General features: G+C 38.8%; 1 protein-coding gene across 11 annotated transcripts in view; it reads right to left on the bottom strand.

The window, feature by feature from the left end:
- LOC127806434 (uncharacterized) overlaps positions 1-14,151 on the bottom strand; it is a 70,577-nt gene that overhangs the window by 38,216 nt on the left and 18,210 nt on the right. For 10 of the 11 annotated variants that reach the window (XR_008024415.1, XR_008024414.1, XR_008024416.1 and 7 more), the window contains 4 exons: positions 12,556-13,029; positions 757-883; positions 444-641; positions 244-333 (listed from right to left, as the gene is read on the bottom strand). Coding sequence is in view for 4 of the 11 variants with exons in the window: in XM_052343731.1 (XP_052199691.1) it covers positions 244-333; positions 444-641; positions 757-883; positions 12,556-13,029 (889 nt within the window). In the remaining 7 variants the exon portion in view is untranslated. The remainder of the gene's footprint in view (positions 1-243; positions 334-443; positions 642-756; positions 884-12,555; positions 13,030-14,151) is intronic. The other variant, XR_008024417.1, reaches the window with a different exon arrangement.

The following is a 14,151-nucleotide window of genomic DNA, read 5'->3' as shown; positions in this document are numbered from 1 at the left end:
CATAAAAAGAATGTTGCCAACATCTTCCTATTCAGAAGTGTAGATATTATCAATGCTGTTCAAAAAGTAAATGTTCATTGCAGCATCATGCTTGCACTAGTCACTTAGTCATATGAGATTACCGCATGATTCCAGGAAAACTGGTCACAGTATCTACAATAATCTAGAGAACAGAAAAATATGATAGTGCTTTGTTCTGCAGAACATTAGAAAATGCCATGTCAAACCAGGAAACAGACTCACATTCTCAAGTCGCAAGGAACCACATAGGCATGCAACAGCCCATACAGACAAGGCAGTTGCCTCCTCCTCTGCCACAAGTTCATGGTATGCCTACAAACACATGTAAGAGAAACTGAGAATGCTATCAACTAAGTTAAGAAGGTAGAAAATAATTTGGGGACTATCATCAAAACAAGTATTCTGTCATCTTATCCACATACCTCTGCTAATTCCAAACTACTGCTGCATGACTTCAAATCAATTGTTGATCCAGCAACATGAAGAACTGTTTCATCAGGTCTATGAAATTCCAAAGGATGCAGGTGCTCCAGAGGATGGAAGGTAACTGTTGAACCCCTTGCAGGGAAATTTAACCGGTGATACTCACATATTATTTGCAAGGACCCATGGTTGTTAGCCTGCAATAGTCAGAGAAAGAGACAAAGAAACCAAAAAATATGAACATCGAAAAGACTTTACACCCACAGAAATAGTTTGGTAAAAGGCTTAAGAAATTTTTGGCAAGATACAGACCCTAGCCCATTCAAGAATATCACTATGGTCACTGGAATACTCCCGGCCTGAAGAAGATGCATCTTCTATCTCTGCTTCGTCAGCATCACTCCTAAAAATTCTATCATCATTAGGAGAGCTCCAAAAACTGCATTAAAGAATTTGTAATGCTTATGAAACAAGCTGATGACCATGACATTTCCATTGGCACGATAACAAGTTAGCTCCGAAAAGTTTCAGTGCTACATAAATTATTTCCTCTGGTCATGATGTACCACAAATCAAAGCCAGTCAACCAAGGCATTTCCTTTGGTGCAACAAGTACCCTAGACTATTACACACACACAAAAGAAACCATTTATTTTTAACATAAGAAAATCAACATTTGCAACAAATGGAAACTGAAAGTGCACAAATTACAACTACATTCCTACACCATAACACCATAATTCCAACTCATACTCACCAAGAGAACGAAAATTAGAAGTAATTGAAGTACAAGAAGAGGAGACACAAATTTAGTATAAAATTCATGCATACAATGTCAAACACATACTGAGTACTGAGTACCTTCCTCACTCGACCTACACCAAAATGAAATGAAATAGTTCTTTTGTTTTTTTAATTACTTCTTCACTTACATCTATCAGAACCAATCTATTTTATGCCTCCTACAAAGTGGATTGACAGTTCTGGAGTCCTAAAGGCATATCTTTATTTCCTACTTTCCATTTTCTTTTATGAAGAAAAGAAGAAGAAAAAGATTGTAGCCTATTATGTTTGGTAGAAGCAGTGTAAAAGGAAGGAGAAGAAAGAAAAGACGAGAAGACTGAGAGAAAAAATTAGGATAAAATAATGAATCTGAAAAGATAAAATTCGACCTGTTGAGTTTATATATTATTCAACAGAATCTTTAACAAACTGATTATTACTGACAGCTGACAGTAACAACCCGAGAAAACATTGTTGTTTATTGGAATAGAATTAAAACTACCAGGCCACATCACCAACTGAAAATAAATTGCCTACTACTAATAGTAATAACATCATTTTCTTTCCTGTCATTTTTCCTTTATACATGTCCAGAATGAAATGGATTTATCCTTAACATTTCCCCCTCAAATGATACCTGGTTGCTTGCTTAGAAGCATTTTGCTCAACCAGCTCCTGTGTCACAGAATTCTGAGAAAACTTCTGCTGTACTTCTTCTTTCAAACCAATCTATTGGGAAACCCTTTGTAAGAATATCAACTGTTTGATGCTCAAAGGGTACAAACCATATATCAGTATCCCCATTCTCCACCTTTTCTCAAACAAAATGAATATCCATCTCAATATGTTTTATCCGTGAATGAAACACAGGACTTTTTGCTATGCTTTTGGCTGTTGTATTATCACACTGAAGAACTGGTGGACTAGAGAAAGAGTAACCCAACTCAGTAAATAAAGATTTCAACCATAATATCTCTGTAAAACCTTGAGCTAAGGCTCTGTATTCAGCTTCTCCAATTGATCTTGCTACTGCAAGCTGTTTCTTTGAACTCCGAATAAGCAGGTTATTACCAAGATATACACACAACCCACTTGTAAACTTTTTGGTAACTTTACATCCATCATGGTCAGCATCCATAAACACCTCAATAACCAATTTGCTATCTTTATTAGATATCGAATCCTTGATCTGACAGAGGTAACTCTCCTCTTTTTAGAAGAGAATTAGGCGGGAATTGTAGAAGAGGGAAGGGAAATTTCAGAATTGAGGGAGAAAGATCGAGAAGAAAGGAGAGAGAGAGGAAAATTGAGAGAATAGGCAATTCAATTGTATTCAATGCCTTTCAAATGAGCTAGGACCAAGCTTTTAAACTGGTCCTCTGCAGGAAGTTGGCGCCAATGAAACAGTTTCCACTCCCGAATTCAAATTCAAAAATGCTAATCTAATTACAACTTATTAAAGCCATGATTTCCCCCTTCATACAAAAGTTCCAACTTAGGTACACGACATTAGATTCCATAAATTTGTTTAACTATAGTATAACACTACATACAACAACAACAACATATCCAGCTTTTATCCCATTATGTGAGGTCGGCTACATGAATTCTAGACTTCCATGTATTTCTGTCTTTTGTCATATCCTCATTTAGATCCATATATTTCATATCAAATTTTAATGTCTCTCCCAAAGTCTTCTTGGGTCTACCTCTATCTCTTTTTGTAACTAATTGTTCCATTTCATCAACTCTCCTCACAGGAGCGTCTCTTAGTCTCCTTCTCACATGACCAAATCATCTTAGTCTAGTCTCTCTCATCTTCTCCTCGATTGGCACTACTCCTATAGTATAACACTAAACTCATTTTTTCATTTTGATAATGGTAGTGAATTTAAGGTGTTCCTTCCTTATTTTCAGCAACATTGTATTCACTATTCAAACTAGACTTTCTTGTCCTTACTCACCAGTAAAATGGTGATCCAAAGAGAAAACATAGATACATTGCTGAAATGGGTCTAATCCTACATGCGCTGATACCATGTAAAAGGAGAAGAAACAAAAGAAGAGGAAATTGAGAGAAAAAATTAAGGATAAAAGACTGAATCTGAAAAGATACAATGAGACCTATTGAGTTTATATATTACTAAACTGAATCTCTAACTAACTGACTGAAGAAATTCTTGTAATTCTTCTATATTTTCAGAATGATGAATTTACAACCCTATGTAAGGTGAATCTTGACACCTACACAAGGAAACTAGCAATCAACCTACTAAGGAAACTAGTTACAAAGGTGTCACAACCCTAGGGTTAGTCAGGGTTGTGATAGGAATTGGGGGAAGTTAGGGAAGAACAGAAGAGAGGGAAAGAACGAGAGTGATTAGAGAGAAATTGGAGAGAGATTGAGAGAATTCAAGAGAGATAAAAGAGAGAATTCAATTATCAATTCAAAAATCCTTCTTCTCCAACAGCAGTGGCTTATTTATAGCCTCTCACAGCCAACCCACGTGCAATACAACTGTAATTCTAACAAATATTATATCTTTATTACAATATTACCCTCTATTTCCCTGGGAACATGATAAAAGGGAAATCTGTACAATTGGAAACTACTTTATACAGAGAAAATATCTATACATTCCATATCTATTATTCCAAATCTTGGATAAATCCTGTAATTTATTCAGCCTCTTTCAAACTCTCCCTCAAGCCGACGAATGGATATTTTCCATTCCCAACTTGGCAGCAATCTCTTGAAACCTTGAAGTAGGTGTCATGGGATTATAGTGCAATAACCGGGTGAAATTGTAATTAGATGATTGTTTAGGCAGGAAGAATAGTTAGGCAATTAGGCCTAAATTTTTAAATTCAAACTATCTTTGTAAATGATGATCAACTGGGCCTTGGCACCCAATATTAAGAGCCGGATCAATATATAAGAACACTGATACTGTTCCACAAACCATTGAGTTCATTATCAATACAAAATTCTCCAACCTCTCTCTCTCTCTCTCTAATCCTCGTTTCCCCCTCACTTCTCTTTGTTCTTCCCCCTCACTTCCCCAATTCTCCTCAATTCAAGGAGAATTCACCCTTGATAGAATTCGATTATGACATTATGGTATCAGAGCACAATCTCAGGTACAGATCATTCTTGGAATTCACCATGGTCCATGGTCAATGGCACCCGCATGAAGCAAATGGAGGCATAGTTGCAGTAGATCACCGCGACAGTGGCCGATATGAAAATTCGTATGAAAAGTATGGAGTCATCCATGGAGACAGTGGTGGAAAGAAGAATTGAAGGAGCCATGAAGTGATGGCAGGAGGAGAATCGGGAGCAACATAATCAATTGAAAGATCAGATGCAGATTTTCGTAAGGATGTTCATGAGTCAACACTAGGTAAGACTCCCCAGAATTCCCTCCCAGAGAAAGATCTAACCCGATCTTGCCGGGGCACACTCTGGTCCCTCAAACGAAGGATGCCTCTAAATTTGAGGCAGATCCAGTGGTAGTAGGGGAAAACACGATGGAGAGGAGACAGGGGATTCAGGTTGCTCCTCATTAGCTTGGTTTTCCATTTCCGAAATTAGAGATCCCCTTGTTTAATGGAGTGAATCCGAGATGGTGGGTGCATAGATGCGAGAGAATGTTCAGCTTCTACCATGTGCCTGAATAGTAGTGAGTGACTCTTGATGCTGCTTACCTTAATGATGTAAGGGATGCATGGTTTCAGGGCTGGATAGGAGCTAAGGAAGGTTGTCAGTGGGCTGAATTTGTGGAGGACCTATGTGAAAGGAAAGGTTCGATGACAGGAACATAGTGGACATAGTAGAGGAGTTTAATAAGCTATGTCAGGAGGGATCGGTGTAGTCATACCAATGGAGATTCAAGGAGCTTAAGTCACTTATGTTAATCTTGAATCCACATTTGACAGAGGGATATTTTGTCCCCAGTTTTGTGAGTGGATTAAGTGAGGAGTTAAAGGCCAATTGTTAAGATGCAAAAGCCTAAAACGACCAAACAAGCAGCTAAGCGTGCACGGCTGCAAGAATTGACAGTAGAAGCGTTAATGAAGAAGCAAAGGTGGCAAATAAGGAGTATGAGTTCAGGGATGTTCCAGATAGGTGGCAAAGGTTTGGGAAGAGGAGGAAGGACCAACCAGGGTGGCCAAGGAGGGAGCCCTTAGACTGCAATTGTTCTCGTTCCTATAAACAGTGGGAAGCTTGCAAAACAGAGAAGGAAGTCTGGCTTATGCTTCCGTTGTGGGGATCGATATGCCCTAGGGCACTAGTGCCGAAGGCAGCTTTTGCTACTAGAAGGAGAAGAGGAAACAGAGGAGAATGACGATGGAGCATTCATGCAGGATGAAGGGGAAGGAGAGGAGAATGTGGAGATCTCACTTCATGCCCTCAGAGATCTCAGATCTCTTTAATAGCAAGATCATTCGGGTAAAAGGGAGGGTGTTAATTGACAGTAGGTTAATGGTGTTAATTGACAGTGGGAGCACTCATAACTTCCTGGATGAGGGGACAGTCAAGAAGTTGAAGTGTGAATTGACAGGGACTCAACCACTGTCTGTGATTGTAGCAAACGATCACAAAGTGATTTGTCAATCTGCTTGTGTGGGATTCTATTCGGAGATGCATAGGGAGACATTTGAAGCACACTTAAGGCTGCTTAAGCTAGGGGGTTGTGACATAATCCTTGGTGTGGACTGGATGAAGGGAGTTAACCCTATAAGTTTTGACTTCAACAAAATGGAAGTCACATTTGAGAAGGAGGGCAAGAGGATGACCCTCATCAGCAGCCCAGAGACGGGGATATGTAAGTTGATAACAGGGAGGGAAGCTACAAAAAATTTTAAAGTCTAAGTGGACTCAAGTGGCCCAACTTTTCTCAATCCATGCAGTGGAGCATTCAAAGAGAAAAGGGAGCATAATGGAAAAGGAGAAATCACTCAGATAGTAAACAATGGGAGGTATATGAACTAGATTCCCTTAATAAACTTTTGTTTGAATTTAGAGACCTATTTGAAGAAACCCATTCACTTCCTCCCCATAGACATTATGACACTGAACCTATTAACATCAAAGCCTATCGATATCCCCCTAAACAAAAAGCTAAGATCAAAAAACTAATTAAGGACATGCTGATAAGGTTAATCTGTTAGTGTAGGTGCTCTAAACCTAATCAGATTGGGCATGTTGTATACTGATAATTGCAATCATATTTATTATTGAATAATGAGTTATTCAATCTCACAAGAAGTCGTTCTATTAGTTTCTTGTTATTATTGTAATGACCGGATAAAACTAAATAGAAGTCCATATGATGTATACTGTGATTAATCTATAAAGATGTGAGATAATGCATCACAGTTTTTAGACATCATTAAATGTCCCAAGTTGTAGCAATGTCAAGAATAGACATTGATAATTGTGGTAAGACTTGTATGTGCTATGTTTTTGCTATGTGATAGCAATGGGGGCCTCACACCCATAGGCATGGGGATGTCTAGACAAGTACATAGGTGACCAATGTTGGAGAACGTGTCACTGGACATGACTCGCCATGAGAATCCGTTTTGATTATTTGTTGATAGAATTCTCATACGAGATGGATGTAACTAATCCTTGGACCTGAGGTTGTCACGGTCATCTCATAAGAAGACCAGTATACTTTGACATCGTTTCGATGGGCCTAGACAAAGGCTGCACGTGAGCGATCGTTGGGCATATCGTGAGGCTTATGGAGATGAGTGCATAACCAAGATATGACTCGTCTATCCCTTGATAAAGGATGATGTATTTAAGGCGCCTTCGGTGGATATTCACTTTAAATCCATGGCCATGGTAAAAGAGATCAATAAGGAGTTATTGATTCACTTTCTATTAAGTGAGGATATCCAGAAGATCGAAGAAAAACTCATGTGATCATAATCAAGTAACACATCGCCAGACTTGAGATCACAGAAGATACATTGACAAGAGAATCGAATTACACGGTAACTATGCTCGTGAAAGGTTATTTGCGGATTATAAATCCTTCTGAATAATTGGGTAGGCATGACGCCTTGCTAGAGGCAAATCTTGTCTTATGTGTTCATACCGACACATTGCCAACATATTCAGAAGTCTAATGAGACATACGCAATAGGCACAATCCCTGACTTCAATCAAGAAAACGCACGTATGGTTAAGTGAGACACTTCGGCAAGAAGTTGTGCTGTCATAGGTTCTCACAGAAAAAGAACAAATAAACGTAATGACGAAGATATGATGAGAGGTCATCATAAAGGAAAAAGTTTTCTAAAATGACAATTGATTAAATTAGGAAGGAGTTTCTAATTTAATAATTTTCTATTTGTTAAGAGTGGCAAATAGAAAATAAAATATATTTGGACTTAAATTAATATTTGGTCTAAATAAAGTATTTGGGACAAATATTAAATTAAATTAATATTTGGGCTAAATTAGATTTGGGTCAAATATTAAATTAAATATTATATTTGGGCTTGAATTAGATTTAGGCCAAATATTTTATTTAAACTTATAATTGGATTTGGGCTATTTAATTAAACTTCTAGTTGGACTATAATAAACCCATTTAATTAAGTTCCTAGTTCGACTAGGATAAATGGGCCAGCACAATCTATTAGGGTTTAAGAAATCCTATGAGGCTTCTCTATAAATACCCCTTTAAGGGTTGCCCAAATGATGATTTTATTTTATGATTTTTAAGAGTTGAAAAATTGCCATACATTCTCTCATATTTCTATTCCGCATCGATTTGAAACGGAAGGTTCTTTCTGTCCATACACAAGCCGCGAAAAGGGAGAAGGAGCTAGCACTCTTATTCCGCTCTCCTCGCCAATAGAGGCGTGTCGCGTATCACGAGTTAGAGGCCGGACGCTTGGACGGCTCGAATCCGCAAACAACTCGAAAATCTAAAGGTTAGATTTATTTTATTTTGTATGTGAATGATTTGATTTCGACGTTGATCCAATCGCTGAGATCGGGGTAAGGTTCAAAAATTTTGAACTACACTGCTTGCCCCGTAGCGATCTTGTTTATTTTCACAATCATTCGACAAGTCAAAGCCCATATGCATCACCTAAACTTATTGTTAAAAAGAAGGATGGGAGCCGGCGCTCTTACATTGATTACCGCTAGCTCAACACTCACACTAGAAAGAACAAATTTCCAATCCCTATAATCGAAGACCTCTTGGATAAGCTTAAGCATGCAGTTGTTTTCACTAAATTAGACCTTAGATCAGGGTATCACCGAATCCGTATGAACCTTCATGACATACCAAAAACTATTTTCACCACTCACCAAGGGCATTACGAATTCTTGGTAATGCCCTTTAGCCTTACAAATGCCCCTGCCACATTTCAAACCCTAATGAATCACATTTTTGAACCCTACCTCCTCAAATTTATACTTGTTTTTCTTATGACATCCTTGTCTATAGTTCCTCATTCCACCAGCACATGGATCACCTAAAAATTACATTTGAGGTCCTTAGGTTCAATTAGTTGTTTATCAAGAAATCTAAGTGTGCCTTTACACAACCACGGGTGGAATACTTGGGACATGTGATATCTAGTGCAGAGGTGAGCACTGATCCTAAGAAGGTGGTTGTTATGCTAGCATGGCCAAGACCTACAACTGTGAAAACCCTAAGGGGATTCTTGGGCTTGACAAGGTATTACAGACGGTTTGTGAGGGACTATGGGGTGATTAGCAAGCCCCTAACTAATCTACTGAAGGAGAAGGGGTTCTCTTGGGATGAGAAGGTAGATGAGGCTTTTGTATAGCTCAACAGGCAATGAGTGAAGTGCCTACTCTTGGGCTGCTTGATTTTTCTAAACCATTCATCTTCGAGACTTGCAAACAGGAAAAGGAGTAATAGAGAGTTTGTAGAAGGAGAAAAGGTCTACCTTAAGCTCAGACAGGCTCACCTAAAGGCCTTAACCCCAAGCCAACACTCTAAACTTAGCCCAAAGTACTATGGGCCCTATCCTATTGTAGCAAGGATAGGTTAGGTAACTTACAAGCTCCAACTACCCCCAAACTCCCAGATACACCTGGTGTTCCATGCATCACTGTTGAAGAAGTCAGCAATAGCCAACTTAGTTAGCACAGCCCTACCTCTCCTACTTCTGGATCTTAATGAGGCCTCTGAACCTGTGGCAATCCTTGACAAAAGGATCATGTACTGACAAGGAGCCCCTCTGACACAAGTACTAGTGAGATGGTCTAATCTCCACCTGGAGAACAATACCTAGGAATATCTCCCTAACTTGCTCAAACAGTTTCCTAAGGTGGCAGGGCTACTTTGATCTTCTTAAGGACAAGAAGTTGCTGAAGGTGAGGGGAATTGTCATGGGATTACAGTGCAATAACTGAGTGAAATTGTAACTAGTTGATTGTTTACACGGGAAGAGTAGTTAGACAGTTAGGCCTAAACTTTTAAAATCAAACTATCTTCGTAAATGATGATCAAGTGGGCCCTAGCGCCCAATATTAGGAGCCGAATCAGTATATAAGAACACCGATACCACTCCACAAACCATTGAGTTCATTATCGATACAAAAGTTTCCCGCCTCTCTCTCTCTCTCTCTCTCTCTAGTCCCCGTTTCCCCTCACTTCTCTCTATTCTTCCCCCTTACTTCCTCAATTCTCCTCAATTCAAGGAGAACTCACCCTTCTCAAAATTCAATTCTAATAGTAGGCAACCCTTTGGTTAAAACATCAACTAACTGGTTTCCTAATGTCACGTGAAGGATAGTAATAAGTCCACTGTCAATCTTCTCTTTGATGAAATGTTTGTCCACTTCCACATGCTTCATTCAATCATGTTGAATTGGATTGTATGCTATACTGGTAGCTTATTTGTTATCACGGTATAGTTTCATTGATCCACTTCCTTCAATCATAAATTCATTTAGAATTATTTTGATCCAAAGGATTTCACAAACATCAAGAGCCATAGCATCAAATTATGCTTCTACACTCGATTTGGCTACTACAATCTGTTTCTTGCTCCTCCAAGTAATCGAATCTCCTCCTAAGAAAGTGCAATAACCAATAGTTGACCTCCTGTCTATACGAGATCCTACATAATTAGCATTTGTGTATGCCTCTATTATCAGATCACTTCCCTTTTTGAACAAAATTCCTTTTCTAGGAGTAGCTTTCAAGTACCTAAAAATTCTTTAAACTACTTGCAGATGTTTTTCCTTAGGATCATACATGAATTGACTAACTACTCCCATTGCATAAGTGATGTCAAGTTTGGTGTGTGAGAGATAAATCAATCTCCCTACCAACCTCTGATATCGTCCTTTATCAACAATTGTTCCCTCCTAGCTTTCTTGGCTCATTCTATGATTTGGATCAATAGGAGTACTCACTAGTTTGCACCCAAGGGTACCTATTTCCCTTAGCAGATCAAGGATATACTTTCTTTGAGATATAAACATCCCTTGTTTGGAATATGCCACTTAAATCCTGAGGAAGTATTTCAGTTTCCCTAGCTCTTTCATCTCAAATTCTCGAGCCAATTGTGTTCTCAGCCTGAGTTTTTCTTCCTTACCACTTCCGATAATTATAATATCATCTACATATACTAATAGGACCATAATTTTTCCCTTACCATAATGTTTCATAAATAGAGTATGGTCACCATGACTGCTTATACCCAAACTTCATCATAGCCTTAGTTAAAAATAGTTCTCACGAGTGTGGCGAGATTTGTTGCAATAGATGCACCACAATCCATCCCTACTAGATTGTTTCCTTAAATCAGCAAACCCCAAATTTTTATTTCCTTTATTTCCTCCTCCTCCAGGTTTTCGAGAGACCATTGTTGAAACCTCCTATGTACGAGGTTCCAACATAACACCTCGTCTACTTTCTTTAGAATGAATAATCAAAAAACACTCATAAAGAGTTGGTGTAGGAACCTTACGGAGAATTTGAATTTTGATTTGATCACATTTAGAATTCAGACCTACAAGAAATTCAAATACCCGATCAATCTTGAGTAATTCTTGAATAGCTTGAATGTCATGGCTGCATTCCAGTTTCAAATCCTATTTGTGATCTATTTCTAGCCAAAGTCCAGTCAACCGATTGTCTAAGCTTGTCTGAGCTAACCTATCCAGGGCACCTTGCTTGGTACAACTAACCTAGTTCTTCAATTCATAGATCAATGCTACATCGTTCTTCTTAGAGTAAGTCTACTACAAGTTTTCCCATATTTCCTTCGCAGTGGTAAGAAACATCAAATTCTTGTTGATCTCCAGTTTCATGGAGTTCCATAACCAGGACATGATCATTAAATCTTCTTCATCCCATGCCCTAAAACCCAGATCTTCTTCCTTTGGGCTGGGATCGATAAGGTGCCCTATCTTGCCTCGCCCCTTGAGAAATGTGCAAAACTACCTAGTTCCAATGCAAGTAGTTAGTTCCATCAAGCCAATAAAAGGCATTTATGCTCTGGAAATAATTCCCAATGCTAGTAGTGTTAACAGTTATAGGTGTGGCCGATAGTTCACCTATAGTAGCAGAGGTCGAATCCTGAGAAACAATTGACATAATGTGATAGAGATGGGAAAATGTTCAATGAAGACCAATCTGTAGGTCTCGTGCCAGCAATGAAGGCCGGAGAAAAGGATCGAGGAGGACGGCAATAGAGGCAGATCTATATTCTGAGGTGACAGCAATGGAGGTTAGAGAAAGGTGCCATAGAATGATGGATCTGATACCATGAAGAAATTCTTGTAATTCTTCTATATTTTCAGAATGAATTTACAGCCCTATTTAAGGTGAATCTTGACATCTACATAAGGAAACATCAACATAAGGAAACTAGCAATCAACCTACTAAGGAAACTAGTTACAAAGGGAAATCTGTACAATTGGAAACTACCTAATGCAGAGAAAATATTTATACATTCCATATCTTGGGTAAATCCTTTAATTTATTCAGCCTCTTTCAACACTAACTGTTACTGACAGCTGGCAGTAACAAGCTGAGCAAACATTGTTTGTTGAAACAGAATTAACTGCCTACTACTAATAGTAATCACATCATTTTCCTTCCTGTTCTTTTTCATTTATAAGTGTCCAGCATTAAGTGGATTTATTCTTAACAAGCAGATTCTAGCTGAAGTTGAGAGAAGTCTATATTCTCAGGCAATGATGAATTATACAACTGTTAATTATATTAGAGCAGAGGATTTTTTTGGGTACATGAGTTGTTTCAAGAGAATGCTGGTTCAATGACAAGAAAGGAATGAATATGACATACCTTGGGGAAGAGTCAGAGCTTTCACACTGTTGATACCGCAGAAGGGGCAAAACAGCATTTGGTAAACGTCTTTGAACCAGTTGGTTGTTTGTTACAATATCGGCATCAGCATCACAAGCTTCAGAGGTTCCAGTTGTAACTCCATAATCTTTTTTATCTGGAAGCTTCTCCATTGCAGGATCAACTGGTAAAACAGTACTGTCACTTGTACCTTTATTCAGATGCATGTTATCCTTGAGAATTTGTTTCTCCACATGACATTCATCATCCATCACTTTATGAGCCACAGAATCGCTCATGCTTAACTTAGAAGGACCAACAGTTCCATTTGGCATGTTGACTGTGTTATGTTCCAATGAATTACCATTGGTATTTTCTTCTACATTTTCTTCCTTGTCATGTCCTTCAGCTGCTAGCAAATCTAAATCACTAACACCTTTCGTCAAGCGTTCCAACCTTTCTTCAGTAAAAATGCTACATGATAGAAATGGAAAATCAAAATAAGCAATACGAAAATTGAACAGGTTACAACTTAATTCTAAAATATTCATTAGAAGTAATCATAAAATTAAACTTATTATTTTTTTATAGAATCTTCTCCAAAAACCCATGAAAATTCTAATAAAATTTCAAGTAAAGATACAAACATGAAATTCTGAAGAACAGCAAACTGCAATATATATGTATTTTCCCTTTGTGCAGCAAATGTTAAGCAAGCACAAATTTCCATTCTATTTAGATTACTTGAGTAACTGGAACAAATGATTAGAACTTACACCTAGGGATGGCAATTGCAACCGAAACCATGGGGAACCGAACCGAAACCGAACCGGTCAACGCGGTTAAAAACCGTTTGACTGTGTAATGGTTTGGTTCGGGGAAAAACCGAACACTGTTTCAATGGGTATGGTTTGGTTATGGTTTTCACTAAAACCAAACCAAAACCCGAACCGAAACCGAACCGAATGGTGGGTAACCGAACCGAACCGAATATATATATAATATAATATGTATAATATGTATATATAATATATATTATATACAACCCCGCCCACCTGAGCCCAGCCCACCTGAGCCTAGCCCACCCCAGCCCAATTGCCTTGCTTGCAAACCCTTTTCCCCTTCTCTTCTCCTTCATCTCTCAACCTCGCTCTCACTCTCTCTCACCCTCGTCGCCTTTCGCTCGTTCACCCGCCCTCGCCCTTGCTCTCTGCATCTCTCTTGCTCTCGCTCGCCCTCGATGGATCTCTCTTGCTCTCGCTAGGGCTCGGCCCCTGCTCTCGCTTGCCCTCGATCTCTCTCACCCTTTCTACCTCCTTTCTCTTGCTCCTCCGCGCGAGCTCGCCAGTAGCCCTCGCTCTCTGCATCTCTCTCTCTCACTCGCTCTCGCTAGATCTCTCTTGCTCTCGCTAGGGCTCGGCCCCTCTTACTCTCGCTCGCCCTTGATCTCTCTCACCCTCGTTGCCTCTCGCTCTTTGCCTTATCTCTCTTCGTATTAATTTATTTTTTATATTTATAATTTTGTTAGATGGAGTTAGCTCATTCATTTCAGATGGATATGCATCAATTTACGAAGAATATATTAATGTTGTTGAT

Source organism: Diospyros lotus, chromosome 7 (assembly GCF_014633365.1).
Source record: "Diospyros lotus cultivar Yz01 chromosome 7, ASM1463336v1, whole genome shotgun sequence".
NCBI lineage: Eukaryota > Viridiplantae > Streptophyta > Magnoliopsida > Ericales > Ebenaceae > Diospyros > Diospyros lotus.
This window is presented reverse-complemented; position numbering and strand designations above follow the sequence as displayed.